Source organism: Gekko japonicus, unplaced genomic scaffold, assembly GCF_001447785.1.
Source record: "Gekko japonicus isolate JY-2015 unplaced genomic scaffold, Gekko_japonicus_V1.1 scaffold241, whole genome shotgun sequence".
Taxonomy (NCBI): domain Eukaryota; kingdom Metazoa; phylum Chordata; class Lepidosauria; order Squamata; family Gekkonidae; genus Gekko; species Gekko japonicus.
Window position 1 is genome coordinate 732,642 of NW_015160216.1, and position 15,754 is coordinate 748,395.

The window sequence follows — 15,754 nt, forward strand, 5'->3', positions numbered from 1 at the left end:
GTAAAATACTGCAATGAAAAGCAAAGTAGGATTTCCTTCCTCACATTTTTACTTGGTATTGATATAGATCTATAGATATGTACACACACATGCACGTGCGCACATGCATGTACACATACACACACACATGTACACACACTTCTTTGATACAAAACAAAGAATGGCCTTAGGATGACCTTAGCCTTAGTGACAGTACGTAGCTTTCCTTTCACTTTCTACAGAGTACATAGCTAAGGTGTGTTTTTAAATGGCTCAGAACTCATTCTTTTTAAACGGAACAAAGTTTGAGTTCAGTGGCACCTTTAAGGTCAACAAAGTAGAAATCAGTGTGTAAGCTTTCTTGTGCATAAACACTTCTTCAGATAATGTATCTGAAGCAGTGTGGATGCACACGAAAACTTAGAATTAAACTTTGTTGGTCTTAAATGTGCCACTGGACTCAAACTTTGTTCTGTTGCTTCAGATCAATATGGCTACCTACGTGAATGTTTTTTAAACAGTTAACCAGCTTCAGGGTCCTGCAGACTTTCATGCATCATCATTCTAAAATACATGCAATTTGTGTGATATTTGGTCTATTAACTGAATCCTACAAGATGCAGGAAATGACTGAGATAGTAAACAAAAGTTAACAGGTTGTCTAAAGCTTAAAAACAGTTTTACATGCAAAAATTCACACAGAGAAGGGGGGGGAATGAATCTGCAAGCAGTGGTTAAATTTTTTTACTGTTCTGTAATGTTAAAGTATTCCACCAAAAGTTGCAATCCAAAATGTCAGTTATTGCAAATGTAAATACATAAAAGATGGATTTATACAGGTGCAAGTCTAAATATTTTACCAAAAAAAGTTATTTAAATGAACAGATAATACAGTAAGTGCACACCTGATGTGATTAGAGAGACAGGTCCGTATGTTAGTGCTCTGTACTGCTGTAGAACACATGCAAAGTACTGTCACGCAAAACTCTACCAAAATTGTCCCAAATTGTTCCTTCTGAGGTGGTAAACATAAGTTTGGGTTGCTGGTAAGTATGTCAGCACAGTTGAAGAGGATCAGTTATAGATATTACTTACTGTAATTTGTGATTGTCGTGGGAGAGGAGTAGCTGTTGGTGTAATAGTAATGCTACTGGTGACTTTGTTGATAGGCTTACTTGGTGTTCCATTAGTCAGTGCTGGAGTTCTGTTATCCTGCACAGGACTGCAAGGGCTAACAGTTTTTGCTGAATTAGGAATAGCTTGAACATAGGAGCTTCCTAAATGAATATGTATTTTATTATCCTCAGTAGTTATCACACTAGAACCAGAACTGTTAGATCGTTGGAACTGCCAGGATGACTGCCTTTCAGGAGATACTCTAAAGACAGCATGCTTGTCACCAATTTCCAGAGGTTGTGGTGAAAGTACCTGGTCTGGGGAGTTCATGGAGCTTGTCAGAGCCAAAGGGGACATTGTCCTTTCAGGAGTCACAGAGCCACATGATTCAGGAGTTTGGGATCTAGCAAAGGCAGCTATAGTAAGAGGTGGCATTATTTGCTCTGGACTTGAGTAACCATCAACTGACTTAGATTTTATAGGCGTTAAAGATCCATTTTGAATGATGGTTATCCTTTGCTTTGGTGTGCCACAGTTTGGTATCACAGCAGTACTAGTGAAAGAGTGAGAGCTCTCTGCAGTAGGGCTAGTTATTTCAAGGGTGGCTGTGTTGTGACCGTGATCTGGAGTAACTTTTATATGAAGCGGTTGGCCAGGCGTGTGACTTAGTACTAGATTTCCAGGCTGAATGCAGTTTCCATTCTGCTTGGCATGAACTTTTCCATTTTGAATATGGTTTTCTTTGGACTTCATCCAGGGGATCCAAAGTTTATTATTGTTTACTGCATTTGCAGCAGATGAATTGCACCCGAAGGACATGGTTTGCTCATCATCATTATTTTCATCCTCTTCATTATCGCTGTCTTCATATAAATGCCCATTTATGACAGCTCGTTCTAAAGGAACAAGACTCTTATAATCAGGTGGTTCATTGTCTGCTGGTTCTGTTTGGACTTCCTTAGAGAAAACCTGCAAGTCAGAAATTCTCCTTCCATTGAAACTTGGTCTGAGGCTCTTACTGAAATGCCTGTACCTGTCTAGCTCTTTGGTAAGGATTTCCATTTCTTTTACTAACTCTTTGTTCTTGTTTTCTTGGTGAGTGAATTTCCTTTGTAGGGCTGTATGATCTTCCCTTAGATGACATATCAAATCTTCAGTAGCCATGTACTCATGGATTTTTTCTTTCAATGCGTCTACTTCCCTAGAGAGGTGACCCGACTTGGCTGATTCTTCTTTAAGTTTTTTGAACAGTCTTTGCTCATGATTGGATTCTGTCTTCTCTGCTAACTTGTACCGAGCCAGTTCTCTTTTTACAACCTCAAGTTCCTCTGACAGAAAGCGGGCCTTTTCTTGTTCATTAATGTATCTACGTTCTAGAGATTCAAATTCATCTTCTGTTTTCATGAGATCATCTTCTATAGACTTCATTTCATTAAGTTTGTGTTTAAGCCTTTCAATTTCTTGGGCTAGTTCTTTAATTTTGTTGTTTTCCTGCTGTAAAACTGAGTTAGGTTTGCTGGTCTCTTTCAGTTTATTTTTTAGGAACTCTTTTTCAATGGCTTCTAGGGACTGAAGCTTTTTCCTTAGAAGATTCACCTTGGAGGAGAGATCGTTTCCTTTATCTTCCTCTCCTTTTAGTTTGTGTTTCAGTTCATCCCTTTCTTTTGTGAGGTTGGACATTTTCTCCTCAGCATCAGTCTTTGATTTTAATGCCTTTTTACTTTCCTCAATCAGTTTTTCTGTAACTGACATGACTTTTTTTTGCTCTAGCTGAAGTTGTGAATTTGCAGTCTGTAATTTTTCTTCAGTTTGTTTTATTTTTTCATTCATTGTTTTCCTTTCATCAACCAGCATTACTGTCAGCGATTTCAGTTTGGTCAGCTCTTCCTTAAGCGTGAACTCTGTTTTTTCCAGCCTGCTTTCAATGGTCTCAAGTTCTCCCAGTCGAGCTTTTAAGCCATCCAGTTCTTGGGACAGCTGCTTTGTTAACATTTTTTCTTTTTCTAGGTTGCATTTCAAAGAGTGGCATTCCTGTTTACTCTTGCTGAAAGCATCCTCCAGTTTCTCAAGCTCCATAATTCTCTTGTTGAGTTTATCAACTTCTGCTTTGAAGTTCTTACCTTGTGAGGCTTCTTTTTCTAGCTTCTTATTGAGCTCCCTGCACTGCTCTTCCATTTTTATGAGCTCCTCATCTTTCCCTTCCATTTCCAGAACTCGTTTCCTTAGCTCTTCCACTTCGGACATAAGAGTAGAATTTCCACACTCCCCTCTAGTAATTTTTTCTCTTAGGTCTTGCAGTTCTTCTTCGGCCTTTCGCAGGGATTTATTAGTCTCTTCAAGTTCATCAATTTGTCGACTAAGAGAGGTTAGTTTTAACTTGAGCTGGCGGTTCTGGCTCTCTTCATTGGTTAGTTTGGCCATCACAGCTTCTTGTTCTTGGGCAGCCTTGTCTGTTTGTGTCAGAAGTTCTGCTTCCAGCCTGAGAACTTTCTGTTCCTCTTCTTGGGCTTTGGTTTCTGTGATAGAGAGCTTCTCATGAGCTTGCTCTGTGGCAGCAGTGAGCTCTTCAATCTTTCGGCTTTGCTGGTTTAACTGCTCTGTAAGTCTTTGGTGTTCATCCACTACCGTTAAAGCAAATGACTTGAGTTTTGTCAGCTCCTCCTTCAGTTTGTTTACTTTCTTGCTGGTTTCCTTGTCTTTTTTTGCCTGATAGGCTGTTTCTTGGTTAATCAGTTTTTTCAATCTAGAAGGGGGGGAAAAACACACACCTTAATATGTGACTTGTGCCTGGCAGATTTTTATTCATTCTCTCTCTCTCTCACTCACACACACACCTTGCCATGGGACAGGAGACAGAAGGTGGTTCATGTCTCATATTTACATTTTTATTTTATTTGAAATACTTATAGTCTGCCTTTCGCACAGGGACTCAAGGCAGATTGCACATGCTGAGGCAGTACAGTCACACAAAAAATGGGACATTCAATAGCCAGTGCATTAGGATTTTAGAAATCTGGAACCACCAGAAAGAACTGAAGCATAGCATAAGTCTTCACGTGACACATTAAGTGGTATAGAAATTACATAAATAGGATCCTACTTACAATAAGCTAAACACAGCAGTATAGACCACAGTCCTTAATCGTTTATCCAAGCATGTTTGTAAACTATTTTGTGTGATGCAACCATATTATCTGTGCAGAAAAGCACTCTTGAATAGTTCAGTTTTGCATAGTTTGTGGAAGGCCAGAAGAGTGGGAGCTTTCCTAACATCCTCAGGCAGGCCATTCCATAAGGCAGGAGCCACAACGCAGAGAGCATGTGTACGAGCAGATGTGGATTTTGCTATGTGCAGGCTGGCACCCACAGAATCCCCTGCTTACATGAGTGAAGTTGTCGTGGCAGAGCATAGGCAGAAAGACAGTCCTGCACATAAGAGGGGCCAAAGTCATGAAGGGCTTTGTATGTGATAGGTAGTATCAGGGGTCGTTTCGTAGAAAAAGAGCTAAGAGGACTCATTAGCATAACTCATTAGCATATGCCACACCCCCTGACATCACCGGAAGTGTGTCATAAGGCCACACCTGACATCACCGGAAGTGTGTCATAAGGCCACACCTGACATCACCGGAAGTGTGTCATAAGGCCACACCTGACATCACCGGAAGTGTGTCATAAGGCCACACCTGACATCACCGGAAGTGTGTCATAAGGCCACACCTGACATCACCGGAAGTGTGTCATAAGGCCACACCTGACATCACCGGAAGTGTGTCATAAGGCCACACACCCCGCCCCCAATGGTCCCGGCCACCACCGCCGGCCTTGCAGCTCCACTGCCGATCCCCCCCGAAATGACCTCTGGGTAGTATCTTAAACTGAGCCTGGTAACAGATGAGCTCAGTTTAAGGTATTGGCTATCGCATACAAAGCCCTCCATCGCCTTGTCTCCTCTTATTGGCAGGACTGCCTCTCTACCTGTGCTCCACCACAACAATCTTGCTCAAGTCAGCAGAGGCTTCTGCAGGTGCTAGCCTGCAAGTGGGCAAAAACAGCAAGTGCATGTTGACATGCTTTATTGTTAACTCACTCATGTGCATATTTGAGTTTCCAGAATACTGGCAGTTAGACTGCCTCACACTTTCTTTGTGAGAAACCGAGATCTTACCCGAGCCATGTAAATTCTAGGTTTTAGTGAATTAAAAACATAAAATACTGTTCTTGCCCATGTTATTTGTTAAGACTTTTGTTCTGTCTATGCCCAGCTGTATTTAAAATATAATACTGTTATCTGCATAGAAGGCGAAAGATTTATACAATCTGAAGAGAAACCAGAGTATTAATAATACTGTTATCAGTGAGGCTGTACTGTACCAGTCCAATCTAATCCCACTGGTTTCATTGGGCTTAAAGTGGAGTAACTCTGCATAAGATGCTACTGTAAAAGAACTAAAAAGCTCATGTATCTTAGTGGGGAACTGCAGACATTTTTGTACTTAGTCAGAATACTTTTGTTTCAAATTATCAAATTGCATATAATAAAAACAATCAAATTGCATATAATAAGTACCTTCCATTTTTAGAGAGCCTCTTGCCTTATACTAGACAGCATAATCATGAACAGTTATACCCTTTTAAATCTCTTGTAATCAGTGGCACTGTGGTTCTCTCAGTCCTGAAAAAACATTGCTGGATTGGGCTGATGTAAATCACTGTGGGACCATACTTGAATGTTCCATTTTTGGGCAAGGTGATCAAATGAGTAAGAGTAGAGCAGCTTCAGGTAGTTTTGGATGAGGCTGATTTATTTTGACTTGTACCAATCCTAAACCATAGTTATTCATATGCTTTCTTATGTAGTTGCTTCCTCTTCTGCAGGGTGCCTGCACACAAGTCCAGCATGTTAACTGTGGCATGGGGGACAGCAGGAGGGAGAGAGTACAGGTACTTATTGTTTTATTTATTCATATCATCCCCCCACAGCACACCTTCATATTTTGTTACTGGCCCCCTCTTCCTTTCACAGACATGATTTTTTCTTTTACCATAAAGTTGCAGCTAACTTATGGCAACCCTGTAGGGTTTTCAAGACAAGAGATGTTCAGAAGTGCTTTGCAATTGCCTGTCTCTGCATAGCAACCCTGGACGTTTTTGGTGGTCCCCCATCCAAATCCGAACCAGGGCTAACCCTTCTTAGCTTCTGAGATCTGACAATCAGGCTACCCTGGCCTGTCCCCTCTTCCTTTCACAGACACGCATAGATGCCATAATTTTTACCTAGAAGTAAAAGGGTATAACTGTTCATGAGGAGCTGCGGTGGCTCAAGTGGTTAAGACGCTGAACTGCAGGCTGTGGAAGGCCAGTAGTTCAGCAGTTCGAGACCCAGGTGCCGCAAGACGGAGTGAGCTCCCGTCTCTAGTTCCAGCTCCTGCCAACCTAGCAGTTTGAAAGCAAGAAATTGCAAGTAGATAAATAGGTATCACTTCGGTGGGAAGGTAACAGCGTTCCGTGCGCCTTGGTGTTTAGTTATGCCGGCCACATGACCACGGAAACGTCTTCGGACAGCGCTGGCTCTTTGGCTTTGAAACGGAGATGAGCACCGCAACCCTAGAGTCGGACTCGACTGGCTTTCGAGCAAGGGAACCTTTACCTTTACCTAAATGGGGATACATTCAGGAAGACTGAAAATGTAGATGCAAAGGTGGCTTAAGATACTTTAGTGCTTGAGGCAAAAAATCCAAATGGTGTATTGCCTCTCAAGTGTTAACACCATAGTTAAGTAAATAATTGCTGCTTTAACAATTCCCTGCTTTTTGTTTGTTCCCTGAAGTCTGCCACCTGAGGTGAACTGCCTCACAATGCTTAGTATTAGGTTCAGCCCAGGGCAGACATATAGTCGGCTCCCTCTACTGATAAAGGGAGGTGCAGCAGGTTTTTCACTGAACTCTGCTGAGTCATCAGTAACAGTGTTGTTTTTCTCCCAGAAGCTGAGAGAAAGCAAAGCAAGTACAATCAAAGACATCACTGAAGTGAAGGGTAAAACTTGTATAACGCAAGAGTCCAGTAGCTTTAAAGCTGGAGAAAGCAGCAAGTATTTCCTTTTGTGGAAGAGAATGTGTAGAGCTCTTTGTATTACTAGGTTTGTGTATACTTGATGAGAGGTATTGGTCAGAGTGTTGGACTGTGGAGTTCTGGGTTCAAAACCCCATTCCACTAGGAAGCTCATGTGGTGGTCCAGTTATGCTCTCCTAGCCTAACTTGACTCACAGAGTTGTTGGAAGAATAAAATGGACAAAAGGAGAGCCATGTATAGAGGAAGACGGTAAAAATCTGATAGATGCTGTCAGGGGTCATTTCGTAGAAAAAGAGCTAGGGGAACTCATTAGCATAACTCATTAGCATATGCCACACCCCCTGACATCAGGGGCCCGGCAGTGGACCTGCAAGGCCGGCGGGAGTGCGAGGAAGCCCCGCCAAGGCCCTCCCTGGCCCCAGGCAGGCAGGGGTGGGGAGAGGCGGGGAGGAAGCAACTTACCCTCCCTCTTCTCCTGCCTCCTCCTGGCTGAATGAGGGCTGGAAGCGGGGCAGCCGGAAGCAGGGGGCGGGGCTTCATCATGTGCCCCGCCCCCTCGCACCTCACCCGGGGGAACTGCGATCCCCCGCGTTCCCCCCCCGAAATGACCTCTGGATGCTGTTCATGGCTTTTCCTGTAAAGACTCCCCAGTTAAAAAATAGAATGAAAGGGGGGGGACTCAGAGTGATACTGGATAAAGGTGTGGGTGGGGGGTTGGTGGAGCAAAAAGATGACAAGATAATGAATCTTCTACAAAGGATAAAGGAGATTTTACATTAAAAGATTATTTCATAATATCTCCTTGCTTCTCTCTCCAGTTCCTGCCTTTGAGAGCTTATCATGAAGCCTGATGATAACTTATTGCCATAGATACTAAACTAGTTGAAGAATAACTACCAGTTTCATTTTTATTTCTTGTTCTAGTTTTGGGAATCCACGCAGTTATGCTTATAATAGTAGTCAGATTTAGTCATTCAATTGCACTTTCATGTTATGAAATACTTTATCATCGAAATGTTCTCTTTAAATGGAAATCGGCTTGACAAAACACTAAAACATGGGTAACAGAATTTCAAACATATGTCTGGCATATAACAGTAACTTCCTGGCCTAATAAGCTAAAATATTTAAATACTTATCTTCCTTTACGTCTCTGCCGTTGGCTACAAAATGTTAAGCAGAATTTTTTCAAGAGTGGGTGTTGGAACAGTCATAGCACTGATTAGGTAATATGGTTCATCATCAATTTTCTGTGCAAGCACACATGGGGACAGCACATGAACAGGCCTCCCATTGGAGAGGTTTTTACAGCTAAAAGCTTCCAGTGGGTGCTGTGTGCCAGAGCCAGAAACGTGTTCTCGCCCAGGGACCACTTGCAGCCCTATATAGTATGGGTTGGACTCAACTTTTGTGCTCAGATTTCACACATTTTGCCTCCACTCTGCAGCCCTTAACTATGTTAGTCCCCAATGCCCAGCAAGGTCTGTTGTTGGTCAAAAGGGGCTCTCCCTCCATGTTCTACTAGAAGAATAGCTGGTAGGATCCAATGCACAGTATTAGCTTAGTAATGTTTAACTTCATGAAGTGTGTGTGTATAAACTGTTACTACAGTAACCTGTTAGTGCTGTAGACAGGTCTGCTGGTGCACATATTTAGTGTAGGGGTATAATGTTGCAAACCCACATACACTTTTACATGAATGCAACTGAAAGTGACAAGATACCAAAGACTATGTGATCTAGAACTGAGGGTGAAATAACAGTCATTCTGATTCTGTAGTCAGTACAGCTGTTTTAATTTTCTATAAAATTAGAAGTATTCCGGGGGGGATTCTTTTGCCCCCCCCAATAATCCATTCAGAAACAAAAAGGGATATCCTCAGCATGCTAGAAACATTTTCTTATTTAGGTTAAGAAAGAGAGTGTGATAGAATTCTAACGATCTAGTGGGAATAAAAAGTAGCTCCTTTTGTGTCTTAAAATACATCTGTTTTTGAAAGAGAGAAAAAGAGGGAACTTATGTAAAATCACTTTATAATGGAAGCATAGGTGAGGCAGTGTGATTCAGTAGCCAACAGTGGGAAAGGAAATGTACTTTTCCTTCCAAAATATAATGCCCAAACATAACTGAATAATATAAAATCCATCTATTGTAAAACAATCCTTCATATATAAACAATCTATCTTTTTGTCTGGGTTAGAACTATGGCATTCTGATCATAGCGATGTATAATATTGAAAATAAAGGTGATGAGGTGCATGCAGTTGGGAAACTATTCTCCCACAGAGACTTATACTGCTTGCAGTTCCTCAATTTCAGAATTATCACTATCCCGAAACGTCAGTATTTTCATTTGAGCCCACCCATTTCTTAGGCTCACTGAGGTTCATTTGGATTCATCCATTTCTTAGGTTCACTCTTGAGAATTTCCCCAAGTTAAGTGTTGGTTGGGGGAAGCACGTAATTTTCCCACACTTAAGCTCTAATGCCATTGGTGGGAAGACAGTGGGCAGGCTAATGACGTCTGAGAGGCTCTGGAATTCTGGGCCAGGGGTTTTAGGTTGCTAGGTCAAGAGCCTAAATCCGGACAGGAATTATGGTGGTTGTGGCTGTTTCTGTCACTGCCATGCTATGTGACCTTGCAGCACGGGTGGGTGGTTGAATTTCATGCACAGGTTCAAACTGTTGGAAAGTGGCAGTTGGTGGCCAGCCAGAGCCATTTAAATGGTTCTAGCCAAGGGTCTTCTGCACTCAAGTTGAAGAGAGAAGAAAGTGGCAATGTTTTCCGTGTTGTCAGTTTTTTTGTGACCTCAAGAAAACCCATGTGTGTTTCCTTACATAAGGAATGGGTTTCTAAAATCAAATATTCACTTTTGAAATTGGGTGCATAAGTCAAAATGCATCATTGGTGGACTGACCCCTCTTAAAAACAAGTGAAAATTTGCAGTTGAAAGGAAAGCAAGGCTGAAAAATAGTTTTGTGTAAGTGAAGATGGAGAAGTTCAATATGGCTAAGTTTTTGTATATTCCTTTTTGGTATTCAGTTCCTTAGTCATTTAGATTGTTACACAAAAACTTTGATTTCTACTTTAAAATTATTTTCCAGATATTTCACAAGCAAATGGAAACTCATCAACTCATTTTTAAAATTAGAAGTTAAACGGAGGAAGTAAGGTTTTTTCCCCTCAGCAATGTGATGCTTTTCAAAGAAAAGCATTTTATTGTAATATTTTATTCTGTGCTTAGAACTGACAGTCTGTTTTTGCAGGCATAAACTGTGAATGCGATTTTAATCTTGTAAATGGTATTTTTTTAAACAGAGAAAAGAATTGAAAAGTTATTGGGAAAAGATTAGCCTTTAAGTGGGGAAATGATTAGTACATAGCAAGCTTCTTAACCGGGCAAAAGCTAATTTTGGCTACCAGTTGTATTTTGTAAGACTGCAGAAACCATGTAAAAAAATCACCATGTAGCCAAATACTTGAACTAAAAAACCCAAGGCTGCAGTCACACATGCTAAATAATCCACTTTCAGTGCACTTTCGAACTGGATTTCTACTGTGTGAACTGGCAAAATCCAGTTGGAAAGTGGATTGAAAGTGGATTATTTAGTGTGTGTGAACGCAGCCCAAGTAAATTCCCACACAAGCCATTCTTGGAATAAAGTTTTATAAACATGAATATGAGAATAAAACTGATTCAGATCTGTGTCTTTTTACTACTTGTCTTTTAGAGACTCTGTAATCCTATATATATAATTCTCTTACATATTGACCATTTCCAGCTCTCCCATTGGCTGTGCAGTGTGCTCTATCAGCCATTGGCCCATCAAGCGCCATTCAATACTCACGTGCCATTGGCTGGGGGCTGGGTCCGCTCCTCTCCCCCGCCCACTGCCAGCCTGGACACTCTTCCCTCACAGAATAAACAATCAAAATGGCTGTCTCTCCTGACAAAGACACTTCTTGGCTCCTGTGGGACTAACTTTTCCCTCAGTGGATGTTGCTATGCAACCAAGCTTGGTTCTGTCAGTAAAAAGGGAAGGAAGCCCTTTCCAGGCCTTTGTGGGGAACTCATTGGGGCCAGTCCTAACTAGGGTTGCCAGCTTCAGGTTGGGAAATGCCTGGATATTCTGTGGTGGAGTCTAAGGAAGCCAGTTTGGGGAGGGGAGAGGCCTCAACTGAATAGAATGCCATAGAGTCCACCCTCCAAAGTGGTTATTTTCTCCAGGGGGAGGAGAGATCTGTTGTCTGGAGTTCAGTTGTGATACCTGGCGTTCTTAAGGCTCCACCTAGAGGTTGGCTACCCTAGGCGTAGCAGTTAACGCTTCAGAGCAGGGTCTGCTAGACCCAGGTTCTTGCTGTGGAAGTTGAGTTGGTGATTTTGGACCAGTCACAGAATTTCAGCCTAACCTACCTAACAGGGTTGTTGTGCAAATCAAAAGGGAGAGAGGAGAATTATGTAAGCCGCTTTGGTCTCAACTGCGGAGAAAGACTGTACCTTTCCTCCTGGGGAACCACTGCTGCCAATCTCCAGGTGAGAGCTGAAGACCACTCAGAATTTTATTTATTTATTTATTTATTTAATTTTTACCCCACCCTTCCAGCCAGTTCCTTCTGGTGAACCATTGTTGCCAATCTCCAGGGGAGGGCTGGAGATCACTCAAAATTACAACTGCTCTTCAGATGGCAGAGAGAAAACAGTAAGCTCTGTGTCATTATACCCTGCTGAGGTCACCACAGCAAATTGACGCTGAGTGTCCAAGGCCAGGGCACCTGCCCAGAGCCTCTTTCTAGAGCTCATTGTATTTATTTCCACAACGGGCCTTATTTCTAGTTTTTATCCTTACCATGGTTTATCATTACATAATGTAAAAGAGAGCCAGTTTGGTGTAGTGGTTAAGTGTGCGGACTCTAATCTGGGAGAACCGGGTTTGATTCCCCACTCCTCCACTTGCACCTGGCTGGATTACCTTGGGCAAGCCGTAGTTCTGATAAGAGCTGTTCTTGAAAAAGAGCAGTTTCTGTCAAGAGCTCTCTCAGCCCCACCTACCTCACAGGGTGTCTGTTGTGGGGAGGGGAAGGGAAAGGAGTTTGTAAGCCGCTCTAAGACACCTTTGGGTAGTGAAGGGCGGGGTATAAATCCAATCTCTTCTTCTTCTTCTTCTTCTTCTAATTGGAGTGGTTAGACATTATAATTTTCAATCTTAAAATTATTAATATGTCTATCTAAGAGTCCAATTATCTGGACTTTTCCTTCCCATTTTTTCCCCTGTTTCTTAATTCATGTTGTCTACTTGTATTATCATATGACTGAATATATTTTGCACTTTTGAAACTGCAGTGACTTATAGAATGTGGAAAGCATCCTACCAAGTACCAGATCAAAACTGGACTATGTCATGTCCTAATTTTTCTCAACTAAGGAAAACAGATGAATCCAATATAGTAGTGAGGTCAGATTAACCTTTTTTTGCCATGGGTCTAGGAGGTCAAGATTATCAGATGACGTTTTATAGTAGTGGGGACAAAGGTAGCTGGGGAGGAGCCTATTAAGTTAAAAGTGGTTCCGAAGAGTTGTCTGGAGTGAATGCGTCATATAGGGTATGCAAGTGTGGGTGTCCTTTATAGAAAAAGAGATAATGGGGGGTAAGATGAGGGAAGAGGAAGCAAAATACTACTGAGAGCGTCTTTGTACATGCGCCAATTAACAGTACACAAATACTAACTTTCAGTGAGGGATACAGGGTTACTTTGAAACTTCATTTTCATGTTGACTTTGCTTATTCCCAGTGTTCTGAACAACTATGAGAAGTAAATACGTGAAAGGCAGTAACTGATCTCTCTGTACAACATTTCTGAAAGTGACTGGTCTTCTTTGTTTGCTTTAGAAAGAAGCTTAGGTTTTGTAGGTTTTGTCCATTTTAAATATATATTTGTGTTTCAGTAAAATTAATAGGAGAAGGAAAAAAGAATTTAATAGCCGGCCAGAGAAGGTGACACTCTCATTCCCTAGCTGTTGTAGCCTCATTTAGTGATATTCAGACATTTATTCCTGAATTTTGCTGTTTGTTTTCCAGTCTGGTGAAATGGCTTTGATCCAGTATAGCTTTGCTTGCTGTCATGGCTGTGCAAGAATTTGCCCCATTCAGAGAAAGATTGTATTTTTTTTTTAATGATTGGAACAGAAATACTGTTTACTTGTATCAAAGTCCCCACTTGTGCTGCTGCTTTTTTTAAAAAAACTTTTCTATATCCTAAGCACATTGGTTGTGAGCCAGAAAAGAGGCAGGCATTTCCAGCAGTAGCTTGGAAAACTGGAAACCTCAGCCAAGAGATTACTACTAAGCACATGGAAGCATAATAGGAGGAAGTGGAAAGATGAGGCACTACATATATGGAACAGTGGTCAGAGCACAGGACTATGAGGAAGGAACTCCTGACTTCTGTTTTATCTTCTCACTGTACCTTCCTCTTTTGTCATTAACATTCTCACTTAATTGGAGGGGGGGGGGAGTTAAAATATTAAAACATCCTAACATGCAGTTAAGTTATTAGTCCATTTTGTCTCTCACCCAATCTTATTATTTACATGTTTGTACAATTGTCAGAGCTGTATTTCTAAGTCTGAAAAGTCTTTTTGCAAGGAGAAAAACAAGGGAGCCAGACTTATACCAAATCAGATCACTGGGGTGTGAAGCTAAATGTTATATGCTTTGACTGGCAGTGGCTTTCCAAGATCTCAGGTAGAGATCTTTCATATCATTTGTTACCTGATCTTTTTAACCAAAGATGGTGGGGATTGATCTTGGGACCTTCTGCATACGACACAGATGCCCTGCTACTGAGTTGATAAGTGTTAAGGCGGTACACATTGGAACAAAAGGCCTAACTTTAAATATATGCTGATGGGTTTTAAACTAGCTGAGTGAGATCAAGATTGAAAGAGATCTTGGGGTTATCATGGATAGTTCAATGAAAATGTTGACTCAGTGCATAGCAGTGGTGAAAAAGGCAAACTCTGTGTTGGAGAGTATTAGGAAAGGAACTGAGAAAAAAATGGCAAATATTGTGATGCCCTTGTATAAAGCCGTAGTGCAACCTTGTTTCGAATACTGTGTACAGTGCTGGTAGCTGTATCTCAAAAAGGATATTGCAGAACTGGGAAAAGTTTAGAGGAAGGCAACCATGATGATCAAGGTGCTGGAGCATGTTTCCTATCAGGAAAGAGTGAAGAAGTCTGAGACTTTTTAGTTTAGAAAAAAGGCTAGAGGGGGTACATGACAAAGGTTTATAAAGTTAGGCATGGAGTGGAGAAAGTGGATAGAGAAAGCTTTTTCTCCCACTTCTGATATTCCAGAACTCAGGAGCACTCAATGAAGTTGATAGGCAATAGGTACAGGACAGACAAAAAGAAACACTTTTTTATTCAATGAGTAATTAAGTTGTGGAATTCACTGCCAGTGGAGGTAGTGATGGCTACATGCATAAATGGCTTTAAAAGGCGGTTAGGTCTATCAGTGGCAAACTAGCCTTGGTGAGTAAAGTAAACCTCCATATTCAGAGGCAGTAAAACTCAGAAACCCAGTGCAGGGAGGCAACATCAGAGGAAAGGTCTCTATGCCCTGTTTGTTAGCCCACTGAGAACAAGAAACTGTGAAATGTTGCTGGTTAGCCCTGCAGGGAATCTGGCTGGTCACTGTGTGAAATAAGATGCCGGACTAGCTGGACCATTGGGCTGATCCAGCAGGGCTGTTCTTATGAGCCATGGCCACCCCTTTATCAACCACATTTGAATAGTGAGGACATAGGCCTTTCTGGAAGGCTGCTTGCAGTAGGGTTGCCAGGTCCCCCGGGAGGGTGGAGGTTCCCCCCACTAAAAGGGTCCCAAACACCGGTCCGGAAAAGGCCAGCGGGGGGAACCCCACTCTCAAAGTGCCCGATTCCGGGCGGCGTGCCCGGCGCGATGAAATCACCCAGAGGTGACATCATCACGCCGGGTATGTCGCCAGCTGACACTCTAGCAATCAGCCTGAAAACTCTATGGTACCAGAGTTTCCAGGCCGATTGCTAGAGCACCAGCCAGCAATGTGCCCAACGTGATGACGTCACTTTCGGGTTACGTCATTGCGGCGTGCGAAACTCCCGGCCACAGACCAACTTTTCCCCGCTATTGCCGGTAAGTGACTTGGCAACCCAAGCTTGAGGTAGCTCGATTAACTACATGACTCGCAGGTTGCAGAATTCAGGGCCATTTGCGCTTTGAGTCATGATTAAGTAGCTGCTGTTCCACTGAGAGGTTCTGTGAAGTACATCTGCTCCTTCTGCACATTATAACTCCCCCCCCAAAGTATTACATTCTGTGTGGATATTTTAAGCAACAGGGCAAATAAAGCAGAATTACGCCACTGTTCTGCTGTGGAGACTTTATCTTCTTTCTTAAATTAGCTAATATTTTTGGATGAATTTATAATTGGCTCTTTGCCAGTAACAACTGATTGTGTTACTCAGAAGGGACAGACTGGTCATCATTTTCCCAGAACATTTTCAGGAACTAGGTGTACTCTGAAACAGTTTTAATATGCAGT

General features: G+C 42.0%; 1 protein-coding gene across 5 annotated transcripts in view; it reads right to left on the bottom strand.

Moving 5' to 3' along the window:
* The window catches only part of FILIP1L (filamin A interacting protein 1-like), a 250,396-nt gene that overhangs the window by 15,143 nt on the left and 219,499 nt on the right, over nucleotides 1–15,754 (bottom strand). For all 5 annotated transcript variants that reach the window (XM_015410696.1, XM_015410714.1, XM_015410703.1 and 2 more), the window contains one exon: nucleotides 1,075–3,838. In XM_015410696.1, the coding sequence (XP_015266182.1) occupies nucleotides 1,075–3,838 (2,764 nt within the window). The remainder of the gene's footprint in view (nucleotides 1–1,074; nucleotides 3,839–15,754) is intronic.